The sequence below is a fragment of the Salvelinus sp. IW2-2015 genome, linkage group LG7 (assembly GCF_002910315.2).
Source record: "Salvelinus sp. IW2-2015 linkage group LG7, ASM291031v2, whole genome shotgun sequence".
Lineage (NCBI taxonomy): Eukaryota > Metazoa > Chordata > Actinopteri > Salmoniformes > Salmonidae > Salvelinus > Salvelinus sp. IW2-2015.
In genome coordinates, this window is record NC_036847.1 from 2,677,185 (window position 1) to 2,702,202 (window position 25,018).

Genomic DNA, 25,018 nt, shown 5'->3' on the forward strand with positions numbered 1-25,018 from the left:
GGAGTGAGGAGGCCAAGCAGGGGTGAGATGACTCTAATACCCTTGACAGTCTGGAGCTGCCCTTGCCGTATGGCCTTACATTTCTGCCCTTAACTTCTGAGGATGGCTGGGGGCAAGAAACGTGTCCTGTTGTTTGGCTCTGAAGTAGGCACATGATCCTAAGTCATGTGTTACAGGCCTAAAATCACCGAACGGGGAGAGGGAAGGTATAGTGTTGCTCACAACAAGAGTGTAGGAGTGTGGTAGAGTGTAAGGCTATCTGTTTCCCTGTATCGGTTAGGGTGTGTGGGTGTAAACTAAACTACTGTATCTCAGGTTGCCTGGAGCACTTGGCAGAGAGCATAAACAGAGGTTGAGGGGGGATCCGATGATATAGTTAATCCACACACTCTAAACAAAAGGAACAATGCGGGCGGGAGTCAAGAAAACACACACGCGGGTTTATACAACACACACGTTTATATAACACACGCGTTTGGAGAAACAGTATCACATAACCAGCCTAAGCACTGATGGSCATTTACTCTTGACCAGGTGGAGAACAGATTCACTACATAACCAGGTGACTTGGTTTACTTCATTCAGTGAGTGAGTATAGTGCAGATCGTATGTATGGGTAAGTGTATCTAAAAGTACCCAGTGTCTAGCCGAACACCAGTGAAAGTCATGGGACTAACTCAGTGGYGGCTGTTAAGGTGAAGACGGCTCATAATAATGGCTGGAATGGAGCAAATTGAAGGGGATCAAACACATGGGAACCATGTGTTTGATGTATTTGATACCATTCCTCTGATTCCGCTCCAGCCATTACCACGAGCCCCTTCTCCCCAATTAAGGTGCCACCAACCTCCTGTGGACTAACTAGCCTTTCTCTCTCAGAATATGTGTAATAATAATCATCAGCGCAATCATTGTGATATAGGACACATTACAGAGAGACAATTAAGAAACACCAGTTGGATACAAAATGTGCTGAAGAATACATTCTGTGGTGAAGACAAAACGTCTAGCCTAATCAGCTGGTTGAGAAACGGACTGAATGTGACGACGGAGAAATAAAGAATAGCAGGATAGGGAGGAGGATAGGAGAGGAGGAGGAGAGGGGAAGGAGTGGACCCAGGAGTCCTGTGTGGCTCAGTTTGCAGAGCATGGTGCTTGCAATGCCAGAGTTCTGGTTTCGAATCTGACGGGGCACCAGTACGAAAAAGTATGAAAATGTATGCACTCACTACTGTATGTCGCTCTGGATAAGAGCGTCTACTAAATTAGGGTTTCCCCAAGCTCGGTCCTGGGGTCTCCGCCTGGATGCACGTTTTGCTTTTTGCCCTAGCACTAAACAGCTGATTCAAATCACCAACTCATCATCGAGCTTTGATTATTTGAATCAGCCGCGTAGTGCTAGCGCAAAAACATTGGGTGATTTGTGTTGAGGGATTAATGAAGGTGATGAGTGGAGGAGGCAGGAGAATGTCAGCCGTACACATAGAGGCCAGAGCTCTTCTGTTGGAGTCGTGACAGAGGACCTCAGTCCAGCGATGATGACCTCATCCTCTGCTTATAGACTGATCTGGCTATAGTGCTCCACTAACAGAAGTGGAAAAATGACCCTGCTGGGCCACCGTACTGCTACTCTTAATGCACTGTGACTGGATTAATTAATTCAGCGCTGCCTCAATCTAATGTCCAAACAAGTAATCACTATTCCACACACACAAACACACGTTGCCAATAGTAGTCAGATCACACACATTTTGGCTCTTTGCGCCCTCCTGAATCCCAAGGGTACTCCGGGTGGGTGAGGATGTATGATGTATTTATGTATGTATGTATTGTTATGTATTATGTACTATGTATTTTTGTAAATAACAGCTGGTGCACGATATCTAAGAAAGTCTCGAGCTATTGCTCGCCTGAGGTAGAGTATCTCATGATAAGCTGTAGACCACACTATCTACCTAGAGAGTTTTCATCTGTATTTTTCGTAGCTGTTTACATACCACCACAGACTCTGGCTGCCAGCAAGACAGCATTGAATAAACTGTGTTTTGCCATAAGCAAACAAGAAAACGCTCTCACCCAGAGGCAGCGCTCCTAGTAGCCGGGGACTTTAATGCAGAGCAACTTAAATCCGTATTACCAAATTTCTAATCAGCATGTTAAATGTGCAACCAGAGGGAAAGAAACTCAGGACCACCTTTACCTCACACACAGAGACTCATACAAAGCTCTCCCTCGCCCTCCATTTGTCAAATCTGACCATAATTCTATCCTCCTGATTCCTGCTTACAAGCAAAAATGAAAGCAGGAAGCACCAGTGATTAGATCATTAAAAAAGTGGTCAGATGAAGCAGATGCTAAGCTACAGGACTGTTTTGCTAGCACAGACTGGAATATGTTCCGTGATTCCTCCGATGGCATTGAGGAGTACACCACATCAGTCATTGGCTTCATCAATAAGTGCATCGATGACAACATCCCCACAGTGACCGTACGTACATACCCAAACCAGAAGCCATGGATTACAGCCAACATCCGCATTGAGCTAAAGGCTGGACCTGCCGCTTTCAAGGAGTGGGACTCTAACCCAGAAGCTTATAAGAAATCCCAATATGCCCTCCGACGAACCATCAAACAGGCAAAGCGTCAATACAGGACTAAGATCGAATCGTACTACATCGAGCTCTGACACTCATCGGATGTGGCAGGGCTTGCAAACCATTACAGACTACAAAGGGAAGCACAGCCGAGAGCTGCCCAGTGACACGAGCCTACCAGACGAGCTATACTACTTCTAGGCTCGCTTTGAGGCAAATAACACTGAAACYTGCATGAYAGCAGCAGCTGTTCTGGAAGACTGTGTGATCACGCTCTCCGCAGCCGATGTGAGTAAGACCATTAAACAGGTCAACATTCACAAGGCCGCAGGGCCAGACGGATTACCAGGACGTGTACTCCGAGCATGCCCTGACCAATTGGCAAGTGTCTTCACTGACATTTTCAACCTCTCCCTGTCTGAGTCTGTAATACTAACATGTTTGAAGCAGACCACCATAGTGCCTGTGCTCAAGAAAGCTAAGGTAACCCACTTAAATGACTACCGACCCGTAGCATGAAGTGCTTTGAAAGGCTGGTCATGGCTCACATCAACACCATTATCCCAGAAYCCCTASACCCACTGCAATTTGCATACCACCACAACAGATCCACAGATTATGCAATCTCTATTGCACTCCACACTGCCCTTTCACACCTGGACAAAAGGAACACCTTCGTGAGAATGCTATTCATTGTTTACAGCTCAGCATTCAACACCATAGTGCCCTCAAAGCTAATCAATAAGCTAAGGACCCTGGGACTAAACACCTCCCTCTGCAACTGGATCCTGGACTTCCTGACGGGCCACCCCCAGGTGGTAAGGGTAGGTAACAACACATCCGCCACGCTGGTCCTCAACACAGGAGCCCCTCAGGGGTGCGTGCTCAGTCCCCTCCTGTACTCCCTGTTCACTCATGACTGCACGGCCAGGCATGACTCTAACACCATCAGTTTGCCGATGACACAACAGTGGTAMSCCTGATCACCGACAACYATGAGACAGCCTATAGGGAGGAGGTTAGAGACCTGGCCGTGTGGTGCTAGGACAACAACCTCTCCCTCAACGTGATCAAGACAAAGGAGGTGATTGTGGACAACAGGAAAAAGAGGACAGAGCAAGCCCCCATTCCCATCGACGGGGCTGCAGTGGAGCTGGCAGAGAGCTTCAAGTTCCTTGGTGCCCACATCCCCAACAAACTAACATGGTCCAAGCACACCAAGACAGTCGTGAAGAGGGCACGACAAAACTTATTCCCCCTCAGAAGACTGAAAAGATTTGGCATGGGTCCTCAGATCCTCAAAAGGATTTATACAGCTGCACCATCGAGAGCATCCTGGCTGGTTGCATCACTGCCTGGTATGGCAACTGCTCGGCCACCAACCGCAAGGCACTACAGAGGGTGGTGCGTATGACCCAGTACATCACTGGGGCCAAGCTTCCTGTCATCCAGGACCTCTATACCAGGCGGCGTCAGAGGAAGTCCCTAAAAATTGTCAAAGACTCCAGCCACCCTTGTCATAGACTGTTCTCTCTGCAACCGCACGGCAAGCGGTACCGGAGTGCCAAGTCTAGGTCCAAGAGGCTTCTAAACAGTTTCTACCCCCAAGGCATAAGACTCCTGAACACCTAATCAAATGGCTACCCAGACTATTTGCATTGCCCCCCCACCCCCTCTCTTTTATACCGCTGCTACTCTCTGTCGTTATCATCTATGCTTTGTCACTTTAATAACTCTACCTACATGTACAGTTGAAGTCGGAAGTTTACATACACCTTAGCCAAATACATTTAAACAAATTTTTTCACAATTCCTGACATTTAATCCCAGTAAAAATTCCCTGTCTTAGGTCAGTTAGGATCACCACTTTATTTTACTACTGCTCTTTAATTACTTGTTCATTTTATTTCTTATTCGTATCCATATTTGTTTTAACTGCATTGTTGGTTAGGGGCTCGTAAGTAAGCATTTCACAGCGCATGTGACTAATAAAATTGTATTTCATTTGATAACTCCAGATTGCTGTTATCCTCAGGCTAATGCCCTCCGAAAGCTAAATACAGCTAATATGGCCCAACGCTCTAATCTGAGATTCATAATGCACTAGAAAGGCTAGATGCGGGTCGGGAATTAACCCACTCTAGGGCTGAATCCAGAGAAGTAGCAGTCTCAACAGGGCATATGTTTAAAAAACGGTGCCTGAAGTGAGTAAAGAAAAAAACTGAACTTCTACGACACCAAGTCTGACAGGACTGAGGGCAGGGTCAGCGAGAGTTGGCCAGTGAGAGGGATCGTGACGAGATACAGGTAAGCCGCTTGATCTCTGATCTGAACGTGGCGAGAAACCTCCCCATCGCAGTCAATGATGACYTCATCCTGCATACAATGGTAAAGGGGCAGTCCATCTCCACATGGGGTCCAGCATGTGTGTTGGCCAGAGAGTTTATCGAACAGACAGCTACCCTGGAAAGCTAAGAGAGACATACCAAGCACCCGAAATTCAAAACCTTTGCCCTTGCTGATGTCATGCCTGCTGTCTCCCAAAGTCACAACAGTTCAACAGCTTCCCTGTCTAACCCTCTCCCAACCAGAGACCCACCCCAAACCTCATAACTGAAGGGAAACAAACACAGCTGCTCCCCCTCCCACACCACCTTGGCCCTGTGAACCGCTTCACTAACCCGCAGCTCCTGTTTCAATACAGCCAACAAACAACTCAAAGCCCTTCACTGTACAGTACCTCAGACTTAAACACCCAAACATATGCTTGATCTGTGATGAATACAGCCTGCTGATCCTTCATCCATCATTGAGGGAGGAAACAAAAGCCCTTAAAGTTATTACGCTTTAACAGAAGTTGGTCTTATTCAAATTTGGGTGAGATGGGGGATCTTTTTGTTTGTACAATCCAAGCCACCATATGGTCACTCGGTCCAAATGATTGTAGTTACACCAGATTCACAAGGGCCTCCCTTGACATGAACCTCTGACTCAAGTTACACAAATCTAGAGTGGAACTCCTTCCTGAAGTACACTATATATACAAAAGTATGTGGACAGCCCTTCAAATTAGTGGATTCGGCAATTTCAGCCACACCCATTGCTGAAAGGTGTATAAAATCAAGCACACAGCCATGCAATCTCCATAGACAAACATTAGCAGTAGAATGGCCTTACCGAAGAGCTCAGAGACTATCAACGTGGCACCGTCATAGGATGCCACATTTCCAACAAGTCAGTTCATCAAATGTCTGCCCTGCTAGAGCTGCKCCCGGTCAACTGTAAGTGCTGTTATTGTGAAGTGGAAACGTCTAGGAGCAACAATGGCTCAGCCGCGAAGTGGTAGGCCACACAAGCTCACAAAATGGGACCACTGAGTGCTGAAGCGTGTAACACTCACTGCCGAGTTCCAAAATGGCTCTGGAAGCAACATCAGCACAATAACGATTAGTCTGGAGCTTCYTGAAATGGGTTTCCATGGCCGAGCAGCCGCACACAAGCCTAAGATCACCATGCGCATTGCCAAGCACTGGCTGGAGTGGTATAAAGCTTGACTTCATTGGACTCTGAAGCAGTGGAAACACATTCCCTGGAGTGATGAATCAAGCTTCACCATCTGGACTAATCTGGGTTTGGCGGATGCCAGGAGAGCGCTACCTGCCACAATGCATAGTGCCAACTGTAAAGTTTYGTGGAGGAGGAATAATGGTCTGGGGCTGTTTTTCGTAGTTCGGTATAGGCCCCTTAGTTCCAGTGAAGGGAAATCTTAACGCTACAGCATACAATGCCATTCTAGACGAATCTGTGGTTCCAACTTTGTGGCAACAGTTTGGGGAAGGCCCTTTTCTGTTTCAGCATTACAATGCTGAGAGGTCCATACAGAAATGGTTTATAGAGATCATTGTGGAAGAACTTGACTGGTGTGCACAGAGCTCTGACCTCAACCCCATCGGACACCTTTGGGATGAATTGGAACGAAGACTGCGAGCCAGGCCTAATCGCCCAAAATCAGTGCCCAACCTCACTAATGCTCTTGTGGCTGAATGGAAGCAAGTCCCCGCAGCAATGTTTCAACATCTAGAGGAAGGCCCTCCCAGAAGAGTGGAGGCTGTAGCAGCAACGGGGGGCCAACTCCATATCAATGCCCATGATTTTGGAATGAGAGGTTCGATGAGCAGGTGTCCAGATACTTTTGGTCATGTAGCGTGTGTATTTTTGAGACATTGCAGACAATGCTTTCTGCTCTACTGCCTTACGGACCCACACATCGTCTGTCTGCATTAATCCCAGCTGGCCCATTCCATGGGACACCAGAGCAGCAGGACAGACCCAGTGGAGACATACAGACAGTGGAGTAGGCTAGCAGGGAACAAGTGCCGGTAGAGCACCAGGCAGGGGAGGGCAGGGGAGCGCCAGGGCAGCAGCACCCAGACAGGCACTCTTTTCCCTGGGCTGAGCGTCGCCGGGCCCTGGCCTTGCTCCCAGACATCCATAAGCCCTGAGCACAGCGGCTGGGATTCATCCTCTTAGACCAAGAAGGGAGGGGATTTAGGACTTTATTTAGTGCCATTTAGAAAAGATTACCCCTTAATTGCAGAGCGGGTGTCCGGAACAGGGCCGCCAGAGATGAAAGGAACGGTTAAAATACCCTCTAACACAATATGGGCAGGGGGTGTGGGGATCCCAAAGTACATAGTTTAGAGAAGCATCCATATCAACCACACATGGTCTGGTGGCTCCAGGGAGGGTGGCCCTGCAATCACTGACCAACCCCACTATCAGAGCTCCATATTGGGGCAAACACTCCAGACAAACACCCCCCTACTAGAGACCAATCCAACCGTGGGACTACAACAATCAAGCTGAGGATGACTTTAGGACATCTCTTCCCTTACAAGGGAGCAAATGGACTGTGTTATCCTATTTTTAAAAGGCATCCAATAGGTAGGGCTGTGGCGTTCACGGAATTTTGTCAGTCCGTGATTAACATAAACACATTTAGCATCTCCTGGCTTCCACACAAGCCACTGATGCAGACCTTTGGAACATCTACATTTTAAAAGTCTAATAAATCCATGTAATATAGTCTACACCTTCACAATAAATCCATTACTTATTTTAGACAGGTCTAAAGAAACATGATATGAAGAAAATGTAGTCTATTTCAGAAGAACAGAACAGCATACTCTGAGTTGTCCTTATGTTAGGTCCTGATCTGGCTATGCCAAATGGCTGTTGGGTACACTAATTCATTTAGAAGACAGGATTTGCTTATAATTCCGTGGCATTATTTTATATTATTTTATAGTATGAAAAATTCAATTGAACAAAGCTGAATAAAATAGAAAGGATATTTTTCTCCAAATGATTTCTGAGGGAGTGTGCAGATGCGGCTATTCTGTGTTGAGTGTTAACAAAGAAATAGGTCCTCCTATATTCTCAATTTCGAGTTATTTGTGTAACTTTAGTTGTTCTACAAACGCCGGGCTATATGTTTTGATTTTTAATACATTGTAAGGCTGCATGATGCGACTCTAATGATGATTTGAAAAAAGTTTTTAGTTTTTTTAGTTTTTTGCCGACCTGTACACACTTTGTCAGTCTCTCATTCTCAATTTGAGAAGTACTTGATAACAATGCGCACGCGGCAGTAGGTTATAAGCACAAATGTGCCATTAGTGGAAAACAATACTATCAAAAGAGAACGCAAATGCGATAATGCATGTAATGTTTTTATTATAAAGGTGCATTTTTATGGTGAAAAGTATCTTCCCCAAACTTGAAATTCACGCGCTGCTTATGTATCCCAGTTAGACTCTACACCCCTTGTAAAGCAGAGTAATGTGCTTCATTTTAAGAAGTTATTTGGCCACTTTCGTTGTGATACAAACCTTATCAAAACATATAGGCCTATGGGCTAGGCTACATGAGGTGTGCAACTATGATTTGAAAAAATTACAAAAAAATGGCATTGTTTCATGCTTTAAACTGGGCATAATTCACAAGTGATAACATATAATTCACAAGTGATATGTTAATATTGTCACCCATCAGACTATTCTTGATTTAATCTTGTCTTTAAATATACAGTTGAAGTCGGAAGTTTACATACACCTTAGCCAAATACATTTAAACTCCTGAACTTTAATCCTAGTAAAAATTCCCAGTCTTAGGTCAGTTAGGAGACCACTTTATTTTTAGAATGTGAAATGTCAGAATAATAGAAGAGAGAATAATTTATTTCAGCTTTTATTTCTTTCATCACATTCCCAGTGGGTCAGAAGTTTACATACACCCAATAAGTATTTGGTAGCATTGCTTTAAATTGTTAACTTGGGTCAAACGTTTCAGGTAGTCTACCACAAGCTTCCCACAATAAGTTGGGTGATTTTGGCCCATTCCTCCTGACAGAGCTGGTGTAACTGAGTCAGGTTCTAGGCCTCCTTTGCGCACACACGCTTTTTCAGTTCTGCCACATATTGCCTGTAGGATTGAGGTCTGGGCTTTGTGATGGCCACTCAATACCTTGACTCTGTTTTTCTAAGCCATTTTGCCACAACTTTGGAAGTATGCTTGTGGTCATTGTCCATTTGGAAGACCCATTTGCGACCAAGCTTTAACTTCCTGACTGATGTCTTGAGATGTTGCTTCAATATCTCCACATAATTTTCCGTCCTCATGATGCCATCTATTTTGTGAAGTGCACCAGTCCCTCCTGCAGCAAAGCACCCCCACAACATGATGCTGCCACCCGTGCTTCCACGGTTGGGATGGTGTTCTTCGGCTTGCAAGCCTCCCCCTTTTTCCTCCAAACATAACAATGGTCATTATGGCAAACAGTTCTATTTCTGTTTCATCAGCCAGGGATATTTCTCAAAAACAGTACAATCTTTGTCCACATGTGCAGTTGCAAACCGTAGTCTGGCTTTTTTATATGGCGGTTTTGGAGCAGTGACTTCTTCCTTGCTGAGCGGCCTTTCAGGTTTGTCGATATAGGACTTGTTTACTGTGGATTTTGAACCTGTTTCCTCCAGCATCTTCACAAGGTCCTTTGCTGTTGTTCTGGCATTGATTTGCACTTTTCGCACCCAAAGTACATTAATCTCTAGGAGACAGAACGTGTCTCCTTTCCTGAGCGTTATGAGGCTGCGGTGGTCCCATGGTGTTTATACTTGAGTACTATTGTTTGTATAGCGATGAACGTGGTACCTTCAGTGTTTGGAAATTGCTCCCAAGATGAACCAGACTTGTGGAAGTCTACAATTTATGTTCTTAGGTCTTGGCTGATTTCTTTTGATTTTCCCATGATGTCAGCAAAGAGTCACTGGTTTGAAGGTAGGCCTTGAAATACAGCTTCATTTTCTGGAATTTTCCAAGCTGTTTAAAGGCACAGTCAACTTAGTATATGTAAACTTCTGACCCACTGGATTTGTGATACAGTGACCTATAAATAAATAATCTGTCCTGTAAACAATTGTTGGAAAAATGACTTGTGTCATGCACAAAGTAGATGTCCTAACTGACTTGCCAAAACTATAGCTTGTTAACAAGAAATTTGTGGAGTGGTTGAAAAACTAGTTTTAATGACACCAACCTAAGTCCATGTAAACTTCCGACTTCAACTGTACTAAATAATATATGTGTGACATTTGTTTTGATTTAGAATGGACAATTATCCAAAAATATTTTATTTTATTTTATTTAGCCTTTATTTAACTAGGCAAGTCAGTTAAGAACAAATTCTTCTTTACAATGACGGCCTAGGAACAGTAGGTTAACTGCCTTGTTCAGGGGCAGAACGACAGATTTTTTATTTGTCACCTCGGGGATTCAATCTGGCAACCTTTCGGTTACTGCCCCAACCCTCAAACCACTAGGCTACCTGCACTTAAATAGCAAATGGAGGACGCGTTTCCTGTGGGTCATCTTCATGCCAGCCAGGTAGGCTATACTCCTGTTGTAAAGATAATCAATGTGCTAAATATATTCTTATTATTAGGAAAGTTGAGAAATAAATATAGTAGGCCTAGCCTATAGAAAGCTGAAGGGATCCTCCTCTTTTTAATAGAGGCCATCACTCTGTTTTCTTGCGCAATTGCATAGCCTATAGAAATGTTGTGCAACATGAGCTCATGGGATCTTATGAAGTGTTTGATTAGATTTTCGATTACATTTGCATTGATGTCAAAGTGATTAGAGGGATAAGAGTCCTGAGTACCAGGCAGTTAGCAAGTTGGTAGTCTACTAATGACTATCAGCCTCATCAGAGCTTGGAGAGGCCTAATTACTGTGACTAAACGGTCACATGGAATTTGACTGCCTTCATGACTCATGACTGCCGGTGTGGCGGTAATACGGTCACCGCAACAGCCCTAGTCCTGGGGGTTTGACACAACGGGCACAGTGGAGGGGTTTAAAGTCACACCAAACATCTTTGTTAAAGGACATATAGATATGTGCTTTAGCGATCTGGCATTTAAAAAGGGACAAAAGTGACCAGTCCTTACAAATACAGCCACAATGGGACCTCTCTCAARCTCTCCTGAAGTCATTCCTCTGTGTTCTGGGTGCGTTTAACGCTCCCTTCATCTTTGACACCCAAGACCTGTTAACCCTATCGGGCTTAGGCACACAAAGGCCGGCGAGCCGAGTACAGAGTGGCCAGTTCTTCTGAGCTTGACTGTGTTTTAGCRTCCGATTGTCAGGGAGAATTCCACCGCCTGATGCACAGCTGCTGGAGAGAGAGGGAGCGAGAAAAAGAGGGAGAGAGGGAGGGGGGCGTGACTGAATGGCTATAGTGTGTTCTCTGACACTCTCGACAATGTCACAAGAACTCAGAGAACACTGGCCTTTGTCATGACAACAGTAGTGTGTGTGTGTGTTGACTAACAGCATTGGAGAGAAACAAAGAAAAAGATGTGGAAAGAGAAGGCTATGGAATGTTCTATGGACCCGTTGTCTGCTCCCACAATCATTTTAGAATGCTGTCATCTTTACGGCCACCCGGTCAACCTCGTGACAATCGGTTCCACAGGCCTGAGAGGCCCGGAGATGTAGACTCGCCACATGTAACAGCAACAGCTGCTTGAGATTGTCACATGCAACATTGCATCCTAGTTGCGTAACACCAGTCTCAACTTTTCACAACAAGACAGCTATTCCACAGTCTCAGTGAAGTTACCCCTAACCACTGTTTTATTTCCCTGTAATAGTTATGGTTACAATGGGTTCTGAGGAAACCTCAATTTCCCGCCCAGTAATAAACGATACCTGGAAGGATGGCATCACGAGACTATGGGGATAGAGTAATCTAATCCTGGATCTGTGGTTGGAGACTCCCACGAGTCACAAGAACAGTTCAAGAAAGGTGTGGCACATGATGTCTTTGCTGAGTGGTTTAAATGAAGAATATAAACAACAGCTGCGGGGGCTCGAGTCTGTAAACCTGTGCTATCATCAACTGGTAAGGTGAAGGTGTAGTATAATATCATTAACTTGTCATTTGAAGTTGTACTGTTAATGGTAAAGTGGCTAAAGTCCACAGTCGTATCATCATAAGGTGGAGAGTATAGCAGCCTAATCACGTTAAAGGACTAAGTAGGATTGTGCTAAACCTGCTCTTATAAACCTACGCTTTGACCGCAGGTTTACCTTGTGTTTCGATAGGATCTTATCATTGGAGACAAAGGAGAGGAAGAAAAAGGAAACGAGGAGAGGAATCCATTTTAAATGATTGAGAAGCACCCTAGGACACCCCAGGGGAGCCGGGGGCCAAGTGACCCAGGATGTAGGTCTAACAGGCCAACAGATGGACACTATAATCCAAGATAGCCGTAGCAGCTATTTTGGCTATAAATGGGCTATCAATGGGTAGCAACAGTCAACAAACAGTACCCTCTACCCCTGAAAGGTGTGGTAAGATTGGGGGTGGGGAAACTTGGCTTGCCAACGGTCCACTCACTCAGAAACAATGACAAGAGTCAAAGCAAAGCCAAACAGAGGTTGTGACCTCATGTTACAGTAAAATGTAAGGGGAGGGTGAGAGACCCAAGTAATGACAATATACCAACAGTAGGAATCTAATGCCTGGGCAGTATGTTAGTATGGGAGCAGCATGTCAGGGTGACTAGCAAGTAGCAGGGCAGGATTCCTAGAATACTGGCTACTAGAAAATCTGGAACAACAAGAGGGAAATAACATGTAAGGAATCAGTGGCTGGACATATAGAAAGACAGAAAATATCCTCAGAATATACCATATCAAATCTATCCATAGAATAGCTTCCATCCATGGATGGTCTCTGATGGTTCCCCTGTGCCATTCTGCAGCAGCAGGTAGCTGTAAAGCCTTAATTTGCAGAGCAGCAGCCTCAGTCACACACTCACAGTCACACTGGTAGTAACACCTGCTGGGAAGGCAGCATGCCTGATTCTCAAATTAACGCAAAGATCTGTGCTGTTACTAGGCAACAGCACAGAGATGAATTCCTCCAATTTATTGCACTGCCTCCAAAGTGGTGTTGACTAGCGAGCGTGTGTGTGCGTGTCCTCTTCTGCAGTTTGTCCTTCCCTGCCCCCGGGGTTAGACCTACTCCAGTTTAAAAGGCAACTGGACTTTGCTCAATGCCAACAATGATTTCTGGCCTGCTTTTTCCCACCCAGATTGGGACAAAAGAGTAACATCTGTCCTTTTAACACACAACACATGTGAATGATGTGCACACGGAGAGACGAACACAGGGTCCAATGTTGGACAGAGAGTGATGTGTAAATCTCCCAGTTTGTCCTCAGGGAGGACAACCAAAGAGTAAGGAAAACCAAACATGGTATTCGCCATTGTAAATAGTAGCCAGGTACAGCTATGTAATAACCATCTCCAGAGACAACGGTCATCCAACATTAACCTGACTAGACAGTAGTCCAACAGTCCTAACAACCCCTAGAGACAAAGGACAGGCAACATTCTGTTTTGTATAAGTCAGCGAGACCATCTTACCAGTCGCCAAAGTTGCTGCTAATAGTGCTCCCTTAACTCAGCACACAGTGGCAGGCCAATAGAAATGAGCCATTTGAATTGAGACAACACATTGTGACTGAAGTACTCTAATGACATGAGTGCACTGTACTTCTACAGGCCATCTGCACTGTACTTCTACATGCCAAACAGTGTGTTTCAGCAGAATAACATCTCACCCTCTTCTATTACAGATTATTCTATTCAGGCATCCTGTATAAAATGAAATATGAAGAAATGTTTTGTTATTATTGTATTGTATTATTGTATTTTCTGTGGATACCATCCACTGAGATAAGGTGTATTTTTAGAATCTTTTTAGGTGTATTTTTAGAATCTTTAGAATCTCTTTCTGGGGGTGCTGCAGCACCCTCAGCACCCAGAGCCATACTTCCTGCGGCTATGCATCGACGGCAGTCATTCAAATGAATTAAAATATCAATTAAATTTGGCACACAGCAAACGGATCCAGGCATGACTCTATGGAAATCTCAATATCCACTATACTCTCACAAATGGCAACCCCACAAACAATGAACTGATTTCCTGGTGGACAAGTCTTAATGATCATCAAACCAGAATTGCTCAAACAAACGGTGGATGTTAGACATTTGTTCATTCAAAACACAATTTTCCGTGACTAACCAACGAGACATCACCAACTTGGTAAGTCAGACAAAAATGCAATGATTCAGGCTGTTTTTTTTTTTTAAACAAATAGTCTGCTTCGAAAAGTGGAAGAAAAACAAAAGCACCCCTATAATTATCTTGAAGCAATCAGTTTACCCTATTCTTGCTCTATCGTTGTCAGTCTGTTTCCTCTATTCAGGAGTTTTCCATGTTATTCTGAGATACTGGCCAAAGGAAAGCATGGGAACACAGAGCAGAGGCTGCTGAGAAAGCACTCCAAAAGCCCAGCCACTAACCACAGAGAGCGGTAAAGAGAGAGAGAGAGATGCAATAGTGAGGGGGAGAAAGAGGGAGAAGAGACAGAGGAAAGGGACGACAGAGAGCAACAATGTATTTATTGCCCTAAGCTTTTAGTGTGTTATATCTGTTCAGCCAAGGGTTCCTCTCCCTTTTTCTCCGCCTCCCTCCTCTCTCTCTCTCTGCCTCATTCCTCATCCCACTCACATATTTACAGACCCAAGGGAGCTGTCATCATAGGGTACCCAGCCCACTGAGCCATGATGATTGGTCTGTTCTAGTCATGTGGGAGGCAACAGGGAAGTAAAATCTCAGAGATAGGTTCCACATAGCAGGAAGTGACTCATCCAGGCCATGCAGTGAATCTCTGGGGAGAAATCTCAGTGCAAAAAAGGACATGCCCCTTTTCTACCGAACTGCTCTGGGACACGTAAGCTGTTCAGCAGCTGCAGCAGTTCACTCTGACTCCCTATGCTACTTCTTACCCCACTCTCCTTCTTTCCGAATCAAAATCACAAGGCTGCTGAAACCTCTGCCAGGAAAAGGAAGGTAGAACTAGGACTGGCGTGTTACATTTAAGTGGGAAAGGGCTTTTCACAGTTTGGAAAGACAGGCCAGTCCTTTATCCTGTCTCCCTGCTCTAACTAACAGTCAACATTCCTCCCATTCCTGAATGGTCAAAACTCATTTTGTTTCCTCTGTGAGTAGGTTACTCATCCTTCCTCTTTTTCAGGCGGGAACTTTCAAAATTCAAAAACCACATGCGCGCCTCTTTTTCAAACCAGACTGGAAATACCAGATAAATAAGGTCCTCTGGTTTGAGAGACTGCTTTACTAAGAGTATTGTCAAAATTGGCATTAGAGAGGACTTATGTGTGTTTAAATGAGGGATAAAACGATATCAACCAAAAGCAATTGAGTGAATGTCGACTTTTTTTAATCAGTTACACATTAATAAACAGGGTGGCAGTGGATAACCATTACTCAGATACATTAGTGAAGATAGAATGTTCAGCATGTCAGATAACTCATCTTCATCCTCATTGGAGTAAGCCTATAATATTTCAGCAGTGCAACATACACTGAACAAAAATATAAACACAACATGTAAAGTGTTGGTCCCATGTTTCATGAGCTGAAATAAAAGATTCCAGACATTTTTCATACGCACAAAAAGCTTATTTCTCTCAAATTATGTCCACAAATATGTTTACGCTGACTATGTTTATGCTGACTAATATGCTGTTAGTCAGCATTTCTCATTTGCCAATATAATCCATCCCCCTGAAAGGTGTGGTATATCAAGAAGCTGATTAAACAGCATGACAATTACACAGGTGCACCTTGTGCTGGGGACAATAAAAAGCCACACTAAAATGTGCAGTTTTGTCACACAAGTTTTGATGGAGCGTGCAATTGGCATGCTGACTGCAGGAATGTCCAGATAATTGCCAGATAATTGAATGTTAATTTGTCTTCCATAAGCACCTCCAGTGTCGTTTTAGAGAATTTGGCAGTAAGTCCAACCGGCCACTCAACCATGGAAGCGGTGGGCTTATGGTATTGGGCAGGCATAAACTACGGACAATGACCACAATTTGCTTTTTATCGATGGCAATTTGAACGCACAGATACCGTGACGAGATTCTGAGGCCCATTGTGGTGCTATTCATCCGCCGACATCACCTTATGTTTTAGCATGATAATGCACAGCTCCATGTCGCAAAGATCTGTACGCAACTCCCGGAAGCTGAAAATTACAACATTCCACAGGCCACAATCAACCGTCTGATAAACTCTATGCAAAGGATATGTGTCGCGCTGCATGATGKAAATGGTGGTCACACCAGATACCGACTGGTTTTCTGATCCACGGTCCTACCTTTTTTGTGACCAACATATGCATATCTGTATTCCCAGTCATGTGAAATCCATAGAATAGGGCCTAACGCATTTATTTCAATTGACTGATTATATTTCAACTGTAACTCAGTAAAATCTTTGAAATTGTTAGATGTTGCGTTTATATTTTTTGTTCAGTATATTTGAGTTTACATTTCAAATCCKACAGCAAATGCACAACTGTATGGGCATGGAAAACCAGAACGCATTTGTCTCTAACCCCAATATCTTAAATTAGAAAAAGCTAATTCCACAGCAGCTTAACAATATATTACGAAGCCTATAGCTAGAAGGGGTAGTATGGKAATAATATAAATTCACCTTGAGTGGGGAATCATTGATAGAACATAAGGCAAAGTTACAAGTTCTTCATCACCCCCCACCCCACACACAAATATAAAATGTATGGCATTTTATAGCAGTTTAAATGTATATTTCAATTTCATACAGCAAATACACACCGTTAAAAGACTACAACATACCTCTTTGAGCATGTCCAGTTCCTGGCGCACGGTCTCGTATTCGATCTCCAGGTCGTCATACTGATGTTTAAGCTGCTGCTTCTCCTCCAGCACTGCCAGCCCGTACTCCGCCGCCTGGATCTTCTCATGGGTGGTCTCACTCAGCTCCCGGGAAAGGCGCTCTACCTCGGCTCGCAGACACTCCGGTTCGGCCTCTAGCACGAGCATCGTTTCAGAATAGCGCTGCTCCTCCACCGACATACTGTGGATGTTGGTGATGGATCAACCTTGGCCAGCTAATCCTACGACGAACGACGAAGGGGATGAGACGGCTTCGAGCGGGTCCAATCTTGAAGGATCGCGGAGAACCCTTTCGTTTGAATAGATGATTAGATTCTTCTGTATTTGAACTGCATGATCGGTTCTCTTGCGTTTCTCGTTGACACTTTGGGTATTGCGTTTTCGGTCATGAAGCTGTGGTTTCTTGATTTCTTCCGGCAGGAGAGGCTTGCCTGTTATCCCTACAACTGCTCCATGACTGCAGTTCCTTTGCCCTTCGCCTCTCCCCGGCTGCTCAGAGCGATTGGGGAGAAGCTGTCTAGCGCTGTCAGATCACTCAGCTGAGAGAACTAGAATATAAGAATGGTGGTTGATGGGAAATGTAGTACCACAAACGCCAATGCATAGACGTCAGGCAAATGCACTCATATCCCATCAGGCATTGTGTGCAGGCTAGTCTAAGGTGAAACGTGTGGAACACGGAAGCGGCATTTTATTTTCCAAGGAATGGGTCTAGAAAAGATTTGGTCACTGTGCATCTCGTGCCATCTGTCGGTTGTTTCTGTAGATTCACGATGCCGTAGTCATAGCTATAGCCTATAATACAAGTGTTTCCAGCGGCTTTTGACAAGAGCATCACTCTGAGCGATCAACTTGATCAAATGACTAAAGCAGACAATAGGTTATGAACTAAATAGCCTATTGTCATTGATATTGCCATGCATTTATTGAGGCTAGGGGCTACTGGACGCCTAGTTTTTTTTGCCGGTGTGGTGGTATAACTCGAGGTGTTGGAACATGACAATATGAGCGCTTATTGTAAAGAGCGATCAGTAAGCCATCCCCATTTTTCTCCATATCCCCGGATTTCAACCGCAAGCTCTGGACATTTACACCTTGATTTRGCAGCTAGTTAGCTGCTACCCGTGTAACTATTGGCTTACGTCGATCCCAGAGCAAACATCAATTATTCCGTAGCTAGCCAGCTGAAGAGTTCCATTCAGCCACTCCTGGGCTACAATCACCTATCCGGACCCGTTTTACTGCCAATGCGGAGCCCCACCGGGCCTTCACGACTGACTACCGACGTTATCTGCCCGAGGGAGTTATCCAACTGGCACCTCCGTCGCGACGTTACCTGAACGCTCATCTGGGGCCCGCTAATCGTTAGCTGTCTTATCGGCTGCTATCTGAACAAGTCTATCGGACAATTTTTCTTGGGTCACTATAACTATATCTATTTTGCCAATTGGATTGATCCCCCCGACCACACGGAACCCCACTAATCTACCGTCGGAAATGCACGAGGTGGCTATGCTAGCTTGCTACCGATAGCCCGGCTAGCTGTCTGAATCGCCGGGACCCCAACCAACCTCTACTCACTGGACCCTTATGATCACTTGACTAAGCATACCTCTCCTTAATGTCAATATGCCTTGTCCATTGCTGTTCTGGTTAGTGTGTATTGGCTTATTTCACTGTAGAGCCTCTAGCCCTCCTCATTATACCTTATCCAACSTTTCAGTTCCACCACCCACACATGCGATGACATCACCTGGTTTCAATGATGTTTCTAGAGACAATATCTCTCTCATCATCACTCAATACCTAGGTTTACCTCCACTGTATTCACATCCTACCATACCTTAGTCTATACATTATACAAGATAGAACGGCCAAAGGGGGCGGTTTTGCAATCTAATGCAAAGATAGCCTGCAGAGTTCTGTCCTACTATCCAGGTCTGTACCCAAACAATTTGAACTTCTACTTTTAAAAATCCACCTCTCTCACCGTTGCCGCCTGCTATAGACCACCCTCTGTCCCCAGCTGTGCTCTGGACACCATATGTGAACTGATTGCCCCCCATCTATCTTCAGAGCTCGTGCTGCTAGGCGACCTGAACTGGAACATGCTTAACACCCCGGCCATCCTATAATCTAAGCTTGATGCCCTCAATCTCACACAAATGATCAATGAACCTACCAGGTACCACCCCAAAGCTGTAAACACGGGCACCCTCATAGATATCATCCTAACCAACTTGCCCTCTAAATACACCTCTGCTGTTTTCAACCAAGATCTCAGCGATCACTGCCTCATTGCCTGCATCGCGTATATTGTATCAGCGTCAAAAATCCACTCTCCATCACACTGTCAAAACGCCTCCCTGAAACCACTTTTCAGCGCACATGCCTAATGTCTACCTCTGCCTGCGATGGTAAATCACTCGAGAAGGAGCTATGATTTCTCCTCAGTTAGAGGAATGCCTGGTTAATTTATTTTTATTAATGCCTTCCTCACCATCTTAAATAAGCATGCCCACTTCAAGAATAGAACCAAGAACAGATATAGCCCTTGGTTCTCTCCAGACCTGAGCCCTATACCAACACAAAAATCCTAAGGCGTTCTGATTAGCATCGAACAGCCCCCGTGATATGCAACTTTCAGGGAAGCTAGAAACCAATATACACAGAGTTAGAAAAGCTAAGGCTAGCTTTTTCAAGCAGAAATTTGCTTCCTGCAACACAAACTCAAAAAAGTTCTGGACACTGTAAATCCATGAGAATAGAACACCTCCTCCCAGCTGCCCACTACACTGAGGATAGGAAACACTGTCACCACCGATATATCCACTATAATTGAGAATTTCAATAAGCATTTTCTACGGCTGGCCATGCTTTCCACCTGGCTACCCCTACTCCGGTCAACAGCACTGCACCCCCCACAGCAACTCACCCAAGCCTAGCCCCATTTCTCCTTCTCCCAAATCCAGTCAGCTGATGTTTTGAAAGAGCTGCAAAATCTGGACCCCTACAAATCAGCCGGGCTAGACAATCTGGACCCTTTCTTTCTAAATAGATCTGCCGAAATTTGTTGCAACCCCTATTACTAGCCTGTTCAACCTCTGTTTCGTGTCATCTGAGAGATTCCAAAGATTGGAAAGCAGCTGCGGTCATCCCCTCTTCAAATGGGGGGACACTCTTGACCCAAACTGCTACAGACCTATATCTATCCTACCCTGCCTTTCTAAGGTCTTCGAAAGCCAAGCCAACAAACAGATTACCGACCATTTCGAATCCACCGTACCTTCTCCGCTATGCAATCTGGTTCAGAGCCGTCCTGGCACCTCAGCCACGCTCAAGGTCCTAAAACTATATCTTAACCGCCATCGAATAAGAAACATACTGTGCAGCCGTCATTTGACCTGCCAAGGCTCTTCGCTCGTCATTCACCCATCCATCTCATCGGCAGACCATAGCCTTGGTTTCTCAAATGATTGCCTCGCCTGGTTCACCAACTACTTCTCTGATAGAGTTCAGTGTGTCAAAATCGGAGGGCCTTTGTCCGGCCTCTGGCAGTCTCTATGGGGTGCCACAGGATTCAATTCTTGGACCGACTCTCTTCTCTGTATACATCAATGATGTCGCTCTTGCTGCTGGTGAGTCTCTGATCCACCTCTACGCAGACACCATTCTGTATACTTCTGCCCTTCTTTGGACACTGTGTTAACAACCCTCCAGACGACTTCAATCCATACAACTCTCCTTCCGTGCCTCCAATTGCTCTTAAATACAAGTAAAACTAAATGCATGCTCTTCAACAAATCGCTGCCTGCATCTGCCCGCCCGTCAATCACTACTCTGGACAGTTTCTGACTTAGAAATGTGGACAACTACAAACACCTAGGTGTCTGGTGAGACTGTAAACTCTCCTTCCAGACTCATATCAAACATCTCCAATCCAAAATTAAATCTAGAATCGGTTTCTATTTCGCAACAAAGCATCCTTCACTCATGCTGCAAAACATACCCTTGTAAAAACTACCATCCTACCGATCCTCGACTTTGGCGTTTCATTTCAAAAATAGCCTCCAATACCCTACTCAATACATTGTTGCAGTCTATACACAGTGCCATCCGTTTTGTCACCAAAGCCCATACTACTCCACCACTGCGACCTGTACGCTCTCGTTGGCTGGCCCTCGCTTCATACTCGTCGCCAAACCCACGGCTCCAGGTCATCTCACAAGACCCTGCTAGGTAAAGTCCCCCCTTATGTCAGCTCGCTGGTCACCATAGCAGCACCCACCTGTAGCACGCGCTCCAGCAGTTAAAACTCTCTTGTCACCCCAAACAACTTTCTTCCTTTGCCGCGTCTCGCCTTTCCATTCTCTGCCCCATGACATGGAACACTTACAAAATCTCTGAAACTGGAAACACTTATCTCCCTCACTAGCTTTAAGCACCAGCTGTCAGAGCAGCTCACAGATTACTGCACCTGTACATAGCCCATCTATAATTTAGCCCAAACAACTACCTCTCCCCTACTGTATTTATTTCTTTATTTTGCTCCTTTGCACCCCATTATTTCTATCTCTACTTTGCACATTCTTCCACTGCAAATCTACCATTCCAGTGTTTTACTTGCTATATTATATTTACTTTGCCACCACTGCCTTTTTGTTACCTTTACCTCCCTTATCTCACCTCATTTGCTCACATCGTATATAGACTTATTTTTCTACTGTATTATTGACTGTATGTTTGTTTTACTCCATGTGTAACTCTGTGTTGTTGTATGTGTCGAACTGCTTTGCTTTATCTTGGCCAGGTCGCAGTTGTAAATGAGAACTTGTTCTCAACTTGCCTACCTGGTTAAATAAAGGTGAAATTAAAAAATMTAAAATAAAAATCATAAGACACCAAACAGAAGAAAACAGACAAACGTAAAGATATGACCCTGGATACTGTGTAGCATCAGTAAACTCACTCACGTTCTCCTTCACTTAACAACTATGAACAACAAGGTACTTCTGACACTCTTCCATTAAGAAGGAAGATTGGATCCCCATTCATTGCCAAACCACCGACCAACTGGACTCAGCATCTCTCTCTCGCCATCTCTCTCGGTTGAATGTTAGCACAGACAGACTGGTACCCAGTGCCCAGGCTACCCACACCCTCAAAGCACTTTATTCTTTCATTTATGCACCTTTTTTGTGGCATTGTATTGTCTATGCTGGCTCTATTCATTGTATTGACAATTCCGTGTCATGTCAAATTTCCAGCGATTAAAAGTATGCTAATTAGTCGTGTGGAATTTATACTGTGGAATGCACAAGTGGAAACGGGATCAACTTAAGGCTTTGATGCCATCATGCAAGAATGTTTTTAAACTGAACTGTTCTATTGGTCTAGCAAATTTCTTTTTAAATAAGACTTGTTTTTAAATTATTTCACTCTGTGGCTTCAGTAATTCTAATCTCTCTCTACATTAAAAGCTCAATACCATTAGTTACGCTGTTAAATGGACACTAGATGAGGTAGATGTTTCTATTTTTAATCATGTCCATGTTCTTATGTAACCTGCAATTCAGTTTTCTTCATTGTAAACTGCTTAAGTGCACCATTGTAGCACATGCATTTGTGTAAATTAAACCTGTCTATATATCTGACCATTGTGTTGTAGACATTATACATCAATTTGTAATACACTGTACAAAGATATGAACTACATAGATATCAACTGTACATAGTCACTTTCACTCCCGCTCGTATCCCTTATTGATCRCTCTCCATTCTCTCTCTTTCTCCTGCTGCTACAGAATACAGCACTTTCTTTTCTCATGTTTATGCTCCTTGGTAGCATTGTGTTGTTTAATGTGCTCAGCTGGTYATAACAGCAATCTCCCCTTGTATCAAAGTGACTCCGAACACCTCACTGCATCACGTTATGCAAGTATGATCAGTAGACAGACAGACGGAGAGAGAAATGAGAGGGGGGGTCAATGAGGGGTAAGGGGGGGGAGCGAAAGTGACTCAAGTTATCTATTAATCCATTGCCCATGGGCAGTCAGACAGAGCAGAAGTCCAGCTAGAGTACTAGAGGTGGTAGCTGGCGGTAGAGGGAGAACAGGGAGGGAGTCCTAGACATGAGAGGTGCCCGTGTTCCATCGCAGAGATTCAGGGGGACATTAACCAAGGTACACAGCCTGATCAACTTATCCGCCAGCCATCACAAGCTGTACTCGGTAGACATATGTTTGCCATCAATGTGGGGTAAGGAGCTGAAACCTGACAACCCTCCCCACCCAACTTTCTTGTTGCTGGAAACCCTGAAACGAAAAACCTCTCCTGCCATCTACTGGCTAGACACCAAAACAGCAGCTACAATGTTCGCCCGTTTTTGCTGTAGAGCAGGTGTTCCCTAACCTTGTCACTCAGGCCCCCCTTCCAGCATTGGGGAACATCCTGCGCAACGTCTCTTTCTATGGGCACAAGCACTGTTCATGATACAAACTGTTCAGACCCCTCTTGTTGGTGGAGATATTTTTTCTTCTTCTTACAATTCTATACATWTTGCCATGTCTAYTGTGTATTAATGTGATATTTCAGTCAAACATTACACAGGTGATCAAATATTCAAAGCTTGGTGATGAGTTGGTTGTTTGAATCAGCTGTGTAGTGCTAGGGCAAACACAACAATGTGCACCCAGGAGGAGTCCCAGGGCAGAGTTTGGGAAACCCTACGCTYGTTGACTGCTGTGGCTAGCCAAAAATGACTTGTTTTGAAAGTTGGACCATCTTATTTAAGTGTTCTTACACTATGATTTGTAACATTCAAAGKAACTGGGAAACYTCCATGGCAGGCATTGTCACCWTCGCTTGCTACATAACTTGTGAGTGATAGGAWGCATGAGCACCAACACCAGCCTACACCACTGCACACACACCCGTCGTTACTATGACAACTAGTGTAGCCATGTCAGCAAATGACTGCTGTCTGAGCACACACAAATCTGATTTGGTCACTTGTAACTTTAAAAAACTAAACTGATTTGAGCATTAAGGTCTGCAGTGTGAAGAAGGCTTTAGAGATGGGCATGCCACTGCAAATTAAGTCTACTGTAATACTGTTGGACACAGCTAAACTTTGAACATTGAGATATTAAATCAATTACAGAGAAGAAGCCTAGAATAGAAGGGGTGAAAGAGACTGGGTTTTAATGACAGAAGTTAATTGTTCTCTTTAGGGAGACAAATAGCTTTGGAATGTGGTTTATTCGGCCCTAATCTATGGATTTCGCATGACTGCAAATACAGATATGCATGTGTTGGTCACAGATACCTTAACAGAGCTTCATAACGGGCCTCATGATCTCGTCACAGTGTTTCTGTGCATTGAAATTGCGATCAATATAATGCAATTATGTTTGTTGTCCGTAGCTTATGCCTACCCTTGCCAAAACCCCATAGCCACCATTGGGCACTGTTCACACGTTGACGTCAGCAAACCGCTCACACACACGACGCCAAACACGTGGTCTGGCGGTTGTGAGGCCGGTTGGACGTACTGCCAAATTCTCATAAACGACGTTGGAGGTGGCTTATGGTAGAGAAATTAACATTAAATTCTCTGGCAACAGCTCTGGTGGGCATTCCTGCAGTTTCTGCGATCTTTCATTTCAGCACAAGAAACATGGGACCAACACTTCACATGTTGCGTTTATATTCTTGTTCAGTGTACATACCAACTGCCTTGGGAACATTGGTCCACTCGGTGGTATTGCAAGGATCTGTAAATAAAACAAGACAAAAAGTTAAATGTCAGAATTAAAAAGTCAAAATGTAACTTTTTTACTAGTGTGCATTCAGATTGCGTCGTAATTGGCTGAAAGTGAGTCTGTTCAATGTACCGTACACTTGAGGACCAAAGTACTGCTGGCTCTCATTGTCTCCGTCTAATCAGGAAAATGGGACACCGGGTATGTGGACTGACCAATCAGTGAGCTTTACGTCGAGGCAGATTGAATAGCTGGACTAGGGGTTGTCCTAGTCCGC

At 44.5% G+C, this 25,018-nt stretch overlaps 1 protein-coding gene across 2 annotated transcripts in view; it reads right to left on the reverse strand.

Moving 5' to 3' along the window:
* Nucleotides 1-17,502, reverse strand: part of LOC111966196 (protein bicaudal D homolog 2) — a 73,284-nt gene extending 55,782 nt beyond the window's left edge. For both annotated transcript variants that reach the window (XM_070444354.1, XM_023990648.2), the window contains exon 1: nt 16,919-17,502. In XM_070444354.1, the coding sequence (XP_070300455.1) occupies nt 16,919-17,158 (240 nt within the window). In that variant the 5' untranslated portion in view covers nt 17,159-17,502. The remainder of the gene's footprint in view (nt 1-16,918) is intronic.
* Between the last annotated feature and the right edge of the window lie 7,516 nt (nt 17,503-25,018).